The following is an 8,362-nucleotide window of genomic DNA, read 5'->3' as shown; positions in this document are numbered from 1 at the left end:
CGGCGGGTGGTGGTGGGGGCAGTGGCCGCTGAGGGAGGGGGGCGTCAGTGCCTGGTCGTCTTTCATCCAGGTAACCCCCTTCCTGCCAGAGTGCTCCTGTCCTTGATCATCCCAAGGATTTGCCAGCTCCTCCCATCTCCAGCCCATGAGGGTAGGAGGACACTCCTCCCCAGGAGTCCTTTCCCTCTGGGTGGACGGGTGGCCAGATTCTGGTGCACCCTGCCTTCCCCTGTGGTCCCTCTGTAGCCCCAAAGGCTTCCTCTTGCCCACAGCATGGAGCTCAAGCTCCTGGTCCAGCTCTGACCTTGTGTTTGTCCCCCCTTCCCCCTGAGCCTCGTAGTTTGGGAACATGCCGAGTTCTCTCCAGCCTCTGTGCCTTTGTTCGTGGTCTTCTCGCCCTGCCTGTCCCTGGCTGGGCTAGAGGGTCCCTTTAACTTGTCTGACACTGGATTGGGCCACACACTTCCCACCTGTCTGCCCTTGAGGGGCCTGGCACAGAGCAGGTGTAGGCTGGCCGCAGGCGCCCATGGGCCCCATTCCTCCCAACAGCCCTGCCTCGGGACCCCACTCCGGCCTTTATCTGCCCGTGGCTTTGAGCAGGAGTTTAGATGTCCTGCCCCGTCAGGATGCCAAACCTTCCATAGGCTTTGAGGCATGAAGAAATGATGTTTAAAGTAAAAACAAACTAATGTTTAGTAGAGTCAAGGGCCGGATGATGTAAATAGATTCCCTTCCCCTGCCTGGAATGTCTTCCCTGGGACGGGCCACCAGGAGAGGACCGCTGGCCTTTCTTATTTATCATCCCCCCCGTCTGTTTAAAAATATCGACAATATGTTGAAATACATCAGTGTTTTGAAAAGGTACGACTTCCAGCAACCAAATGCAACCGTTGATTTGGTTCCAAGGAAGTCCTGGTGTACAGGCTTTATTGAATTCCACTCTTCGTGCTGTGTGTTATTCAGAAACACACAGAAACGGCCATCACGGTGGCTCTAAGGCTCGTGCAGCGCTCCGCGGTGTTGTAGGGCAGTGTATTACACTGCTCCCCAAATGTCCAGCATTTAGCTTCCTGCTGGATGTGGTTAATAATAGCACGACAGCGAGCGGTCTCGTCTGTCTTTGGTGAGTTTGAATTATTTCTTGGGGATGCATGACCAAAAGTGGAACGACAATGGCAGATTGGAAACACTTTTATGAAAAAGTAATGCATTCGTGTGGCTTGACTGTCAGAACAACATAAAACGTGTGTGGCAGACAGTTGTCTCCCCTCGTTGCTTTTATTTGCTTCATTTCCCTCCTCGGGTCCGTCTGTGCCAGCACGGGCAGGTAGGGACACACGCTCTCCTCCTTTCTTTGTGACGCAAAAGTAGAGAACCCCCTACACTGCCTTGCCCTTGCGTCTTTGCTCCTGCACCTTATATTCTGGAGACTTCTCCTAGTGGGGGAATGGCCTTTCCTTTGTGCCCCGCCAGACATACATGCCGGAGCTCATTCAACCTGGCCTCCACCTACGGACGTCACCGTTTTCACGGATGCAGGTGTCGCCAGGATAAAACCCCAGCAGCGGGACAGCCGGCCAAAGGAAGGTGGCATTTGTAAACGTGATCCATGTTGCTGAGTTGCCCTCCATGGAGCAAACGCCAGTCCCCGTTCCCCCACGGCCTCGCCAACAGATGGCTTCAACTTCTCCGTGTCGTGAGGCTCTGCATCTGTCCCAAGAGGGAAGTGGAGTCCGGTAGCACCATTGCAATTTTCTGGGAACCGTTCTTGTCCTTTGCTCGAGGGCGGCACTTACGGTTTTGATTCCTCTGATGTTGCTGATGCCTCAAGCCACCCCTGTCTGTTTTCTGGTCCCTCTGGATTCCTCCTGCAGAGGCCCTTCCTGTGGCCCTTCTCTTCCCTCAGACCTCGCCCCCAGGGGCCAGCCACTCCCCGCTGCTCTGTGACAAGTGGCCTGAGAGTCCCCGGCAGTCCCACGGATTTGCAGTTCCTCAGTATTTTGTTCGACTGTGTTGTTGTGTTACACACCTTCCAGCATTGGGGGTTATCATTCCACCCGGTTCTTTGTGTCCTTAAAACATAAAACAGTGTCCCAGGGGTGCTCTTAACTTGGCCGTGTCTTTCCCGGCTGTGCTCCACGTGAGTTCTGTTCCGTCTGAGGTTGCCCCCGTGGTGTTCACTGGTGCTTTCTTGGACAAGGTTGAGACTCGGAGTTCCTAATCCTTTGTCTCATTGGCAGGTGCATTCTTGCCCCAGGCATTTGTCGGACCATTTTGGAATTTTTTAATGGAATGAGTTTGAGCTCTTTACCTATCTGACTACCTTCTTTTCCTCTGACTCTTTTGAATCACTCTGGAGCCGGCAGAGTTAATCTGCGGTATATTCCAGTCAATGTCGGAGCTCGTTCGGGCTCCTTGGGGCTCTGTCCTCATTAGACTTTTCTTATTCTTGCCTCTCCCTGGAGAGCTCACTTACTATTTCATTTTATTGACCAGGGTACCCAGGGATATAGCACAGAACTCAAAAGATGCCATAGGATCCAAAGCAAAGAGCCTTCCGCTCACCCCAGCCTGGCACCTGTTCCCCTCACTGGGGGCAGCCTGTGTTTCCAGTCTCCTGATCATTGCTCCGGAGATACTCTCTACATAAACATGCAAACATCTATGTAAATAGTTTTACAGAAGTGTGTAGTTCTAGTTTTATTTTTTTAAAGATTTTATTTATTTGAGAGAGAGAGCACCAGTGGCGGTGGTGGGGGGAGAGGCAGAGGGAGAAGCAGATTCCCTGCTGAACAGGGATCCCGACGCCGGCCTCCATCTCAGGACCCTGGGATCATGACCTGAGTCAAAAGCAGACGCTTAACTGACTGAGCCACCCAGGCGCCCTGTAGCTCTTGTTTTTCTCTCCCTATCTTAAGTTGGAGAGGTTCTATCTTGGATATAAAGTGCATCCTCATTCTGTGATGGGGCTTGGAGTTGATTTCATTGGTCCCTGTGGAGGGACCTTTGGGTTGTTGCAGGCAGTGATGCAGGAATCGCCCTGTGCCCACATCAGTTCGCACACATGCGCGTGTGTCTGCCAGAGGGGAACTTGCTGGGGGCAGCCTCAGCCACCTCCCATCCACACTGGAGCCCCTCTTGCTGACACCCTCAAACCCATCTCCAGCTCAGACTCCCGCCCTGGTCTCCAGACCCATGGCTCCTTCCCCAGGCTGTGCCTCTGGGAGAGTCTCTGCCACCCATCCGCCCCCGTCAGTGCTCCTGCAGGAATCCTCACTCCAGTAAGTGGTGCCACCACCTGCTTGGCCTCACAGACCAGAGCACTGCGGTGCCCTGCTCTGCTGTTCCTCCTGCCTTAGCCCTTCTCCTGTCCCCCATGGCCCCAGCCCTGGCCTCATCCCCCGCACCTGGACCTATCAGCCCAGCCTCTTCCCTGGCCTCATGGGGGGACTTCTGAAACCAGAGCTGCCCCCTACTTCTCCCCTGCTCCTAGCCCTCCCTTGGCTCCCCAGTGCCCTCAGGACAAAGTCCCAGCCCCTCAGCCTGGCCTTGGAGGTCTGTTAGTTTCCTGTCTATTCTCCTTTTCAGCCTCATTGACGAGCACCTCCCAACCTTAATGAATGAGTCCCTCAGATACCACCCTTTCAGGCTTCAGGCCCCTCTGCACCCCCATAGCCCCGTCGCCCTTCCTGCCATATCCCTCCCTCTCTGTCCCCATGGAGCTCAGTGCCCACTCTCCCCCTCCTGCACCCTGGCCTCCTGACCTCTGGTCTGAGATGGGAAAGCACCTGCAAGGTAAATGCTCAGTGAAGGGGTTGATTCCCTCCCCAGTTTCCTGCCTTGCTCTTTGGATGCCCTTCTCTGCCCCACAAAATGTTACCTGCTCCCCGGCATTTCGGAAACCCCTTTACCAGCCTAGCGTTTCATATGGTCATTTAGGTATACTTAGCACAGTTATAGGATAGGTGATCTTTTAAAATATATAAAGCTAATTTTAGTTCTTTAAGACTCCACTATCCCAAATTGTGCATTGTAGCAGGTGGTTTTTGGAATGAGTTCTGTAGGCTCCTTTATTTAACCTATCAAAGAGACTCTATGGTGAGGATCAGGGACCAATCCCTGGGGCCTCTTTAGCTGTCAGTCATTCAACCCTGGCCTGCACCCACCTCGCATTCAGCAAGGCATAATGGTGTCATGACAAAGGAAAACTCGACTTGGCCCAATTCCTAGAAATAGGCTCCCAGGCAAACTCTGTAAACCAAATCCCACTTTCCTTAGTTTCCCATAGTAGGGAATGTATGCATTTCCATGGCAACGCAGAAGGGAATCTGCCCATAGGATCACTTGAAAACATGAAGTCTGGAGGTGTAAGTTGGCGAACCAAGAAACTTGCTGGGTGTGATGTTTACATTATTGACCAGGAGTAAAAATGTGCACTTTTACAGAATTTTGCTTGAGACCATTCCCGGTGTCTAATACAGCTGGGTTACAGTTCCGTCCCTCATCAGTAGGTGGCGAGAAAAGATTTCGCCCTGCCTGAGAACGCGTCTCAGACCCGTAGAATGCTCTACTGGATGGATACTCTGGGGAGGTGAGGCCCACGTGGACCCTCTCCCTGAAGAGAAGTGCCTCCCAGGGTGTGCTCTTGGCCCTTGGGAAGGTCGGGGTCCCCATGAAGCCTCTGTCCTCGCAGATGCTGGTCTTCAGGAACACCGGTGCCTATTTTCTCATCTGTGAAATGGGAGTCAGGTGAAGTCCCCCCATGCTCCATGCTGCCTGAGGAAGAGAAGATGGTGGCAGGTTGGGGAGGAGAACGGGGCAGAAAGGAGGTAGCCCCCTTCTCACCAAGCTCAGACAGGAGTCCAGGGATCAGCAGAGTGGAGAAGGGGCCAATTCCTGGCCAACTGCAGGGTGGCCCAGCCAGTCCCGGCCCTGGCACTTACGTGCAAGTGTCTTTAGGCAACTCCCTGTCTCTGAGCCAGTTCCTCATTTCCTCCTTCCTGGGCAGCAGCAGGCCTCATTCCTCCAGGCAGTTGCCAGCATCCAGGACAGACAGAAAAGAGAGAAAATGGGTGTCACAGAGGCCCTTCCACCCTCGGTGGCCCCTGGCTTGGCAGCCCTGTTCCAGGCTGTCCAGCCTCTTGCCACAAACCCTGCAAAGGTCCCTGTGTGTGAACTTCAGGGAGGGAGAGGGAAGGAGGGGCGGCAAAAGGGAGAGGATCTCAGAGCTTGTGCTGAGGATGCGGCTGGCTGAGCATGAAGCAGCCTCCCTGACACAAGGAGACTGGGAGACAAGGAGCAGAGGAAAGGAGGCCAGTGGAGGGGAGAAGTCTGGGAGAAGAGATAGGAGAGGTGACAGATTCAGAGAGGTGAGAAAGGAAAGAGGGAGAGAGATTGGAAAGGGGAAGGAGAGATGAGAGAGAGAGAGGAGAGAAGGGAAGGGGTGGAGACGAGCAAGAGGGGAACAAAGAGGAAAGACTGGGAGTAGGGGAAAAAAACGTAATGAGGAGAGGGGGAAAGGAAACGAGAGATGAGAGAGAAGACAGGCTTGGGGGGAGGCTGAGAGAGGAGGGGAAAGGAGACCATGGCGGGGAGAGCGAAGCCAGGGGAAGGACAAGGAGGGAGAGAGACTAAGGGACTTAGTCGGAAATGGAAGGCCGGGCAGAGGAAGGAGACGGTCCGGGGGACAAGGGGAGGGTGCGGATTGGAGGAGCGGCCCGGGAGCAGCCAAGACAGCCGGGGTAAGAAGGCCTACAGAGGCGGGCGGGAGGGGAGAGGGAAAGGAAAGGGAGAGAAAGGGGGAAGCAAGGAGCGGAGAGCTTGTTGGCGGCCCGGATGCAAAGGCCAAGCGGGACAGGGGAGGAGAGCAGAGCATCCAGAAGGAAGAAAAGCGGAGGAAGGGAGAACAGCAGACGGGAAATAGAGAAAAGGAGAAAAAGGAAGACAGGAGTGTGGAGAGCGAGCGGGCCGGCGGGAAAGAGAAGGGCAGAGGCGGGGAGAGGCCGAGAAAGAAGGGGTGTGAGGGAGGGACGAGGAGCTGGGAGCGGGGAGAGGAGGTGAGAGAGAAGTGGAAGAAAAAGGATGGAGAGAGAGAGCGCGAAGAGCGAGGTGTGTAGTGAGGGGTGGCTGTGCCACACCAGGGTGAGCGAGAGGAGGAGGGGAAGGGAGGCGGGGAAGGAGGGGGACGGAGACACTAGAGGGAAGAGGGGCCCGGGCGGCCGGAGCGCGCACGCGCAAAGACCGGCACGGGTGCGCGCGCAAGCGCGCGGACAGGCACAGGTGTGCGTGCAGGCAGGCGCACGCGCGCCCCGAGGCGGAGGCCGGGGCCAGGGTGGGCGGAGGAGGGAAGCCGGGGAGAGGCGGCGGGAGACGCGGAAAGCCGAGAGCGAGGGTAGAGGGGAGGCGGGAGGCGCGCGCGCTCGGCTCACACCCGCTGCGGAGACCCGGCTCCCTCCTCCGCGCCCGGCGGTCATCGAGGAAGAGGAAGGCGCGACAGCTGGGAAAACAGACCGTGCGGAGCCAACGGCGTGGGGAAGGGGCCGGGCGACGAAGGGGACCGAAAGAACGACAGGACCAGAACTAGAGAAGAGGGAAGGGAGGGTTTGCCGCCTCCCGAGGGGTGACGCGCTTCCCTCGGTGCGCGAGGAGCTGCAGGGACCGGCGGGCTGATGGGCCCCGGCGCTGGCAGAACGTGACACGAGCTTTGTGACGTGTGAAACACAGATCACGGGGCCGTTTGTTCGTAGGCGGGAGACGCGTATCACCAGCTCGCGGGAACGCCCGGCCCGCCCTGTGGGTGCCAGAGGGGCCTCCCCGCTGTTGGAGGCGGCAGGGGTGCAGCCCGTGGGGGGGAGGGGCAGATGTAGGAGGAAGAGAGACGAGAGAGGAGAAGGGAGACGCTCAGGGACAAGAAAAAGAGAAATGGTGAAGGGAAGTGGGTGGATGGGGAACTGGGGGACTGTCCAGGAAAGAGGAGAGGCCAGGGCGTGAGGTGGGGTTGAGACGAAATGGCGGGAAGGGCAGTGCGGGAAGGACCCCGGGGGTGAAGGAGAGTTGGGGAGAAGGCGGAGGAGGAAAGAAGAGGTTTTTTTTAAATGATGAAAAGAAGGTACAGGAAAAGCCGAGTGAGAGTGTGAATAGATGGGGGGCGGGGGGAGATAGACTCCATGGACCCCGTGTCTGCGTGAGGGACAGAGACAGGGGAGAAGGGAACGGGAAGCGGAAAGCAGAAGGAAAAGATGTGCTCCCTGAGTACAACCAGAAGAACAGGAGGAAAGGAAGCTGGAGGCGAAGGGGACAGGAATAGAGGAAGAGAAGAGGCACAGAGAAGCAGAGGGAGGGAAGAGGGTGCGGAGTGTAAACCAACGTGCGGAGGACCCGCCACACGGTGCCCCAGAGCAGCCCTCCTGTCAGCACTACTGTGGGCACTGGACAGAGCTGGAAGCTCTAGGCCTGGGGATGGCACCTCGGTCCCGGTCGACACCTCCTGGGGAGCAAAGGGAAAGGGTAGCCGAGGGGGCAGAGTGAAGCGCAGAGGGAGGAGAGTGTGGGGTGGGACTAAAGTCGAGAACAGGAGATACGCTTCCAGAGCCGCAGGCCCCGGAGCCAGAGGGGGTGGTTTGGGGTGGACGAAGGTGAAGGACAAGAGCATCGTTTCGGGAGATGTGGGAGAGGCGTGTATATGAAATAAAGAGTAACTCTGAGGAGCAGATGAGAGGAATAAAGAAAACCTGTGTGGGGGTGTGTGGGGGGAGAAGCAAATCAGGATGGAGAGGAGAGGAGGAGGAGAAGAAGCAAGACACAATCAAGAAGGTGTGAGCAAAAGAAACCAGAAAGTAGTGTGAGGGAAATTATTGTGAGGAGGAAAGTGTGTGTGTGTGTCACAGATGGAGGAGAGACAGAAACTGTGTGGGGGACAGAGGAACAGAGGTGAGAAAGAAAAAAGATGAAGAGTGAGGCATAGAAAGGGAATCAGAATCAGAGAGTCTGAGAGAATCTGAGAGTCTGAGAGAGAATTGGAGAGGGAGAGAGAGACAGAATCTGAGAGAGGAAGAGAGTCTGAGAGAGGGAGAGACTGAGAGAGAATCTGAGAGAGAGACAGATTCTGAGAGACAGTCTGAGAGAATCTGAGAGACAGAGTCTGAGTGAGAGAGAGAGTCAGAGAAAGAGAGAGTCCTCTGAGAGAGTTTGAGGGGGAGTCTGAGTGAAAGAGAGTCTGAGAGAGTCATAGGGAGAGAGAGTTAGAATCTGAGAGTGAGAGTCTGAGAGTGAGAAAGAGTCTGAGGAGAGACAGAGTCTCAACGAAAGAGAGAGTGTGTGTGAGAGTCTGAAGGAGTCTGAGAGAGTCACAGAGAGAGTCTGA

General features: G+C 55.8%; 1 protein-coding gene across 1 annotated transcript in view; it reads left to right on the top strand.

Annotated features, from left to right (window-relative positions):
* The window catches only part of EMC10 (ER membrane protein complex subunit 10), a 7,360-nt gene extending 5,269 nt beyond the window's left edge, over positions 1-2,091 (top strand). The window contains exon 7 of the mRNA XM_034639163.1: positions 1,474-2,091. Coding sequence (XP_034495054.1) covers positions 1,474-1,554 — 81 coding nt within the window. The 3' untranslated portion in view covers positions 1,555-2,091. The remainder of the gene's footprint in view (positions 1-1,473) is intronic.
* The last annotated feature ends 6,271 nt before the right edge of the window (positions 2,092-8,362 follow it).

The sequence above is a fragment of the Ailuropoda melanoleuca genome, chromosome 12 (assembly GCF_002007445.2).
Source record: "Ailuropoda melanoleuca isolate Jingjing chromosome 12, ASM200744v2, whole genome shotgun sequence".
Taxonomy (NCBI): Eukaryota; Metazoa; Chordata; class Mammalia; order Carnivora; family Ursidae; genus Ailuropoda; species Ailuropoda melanoleuca.
Note: the sequence above shows the minus strand (reverse complement) of the source record. Positions and strands in the feature narration are given on the sequence as shown.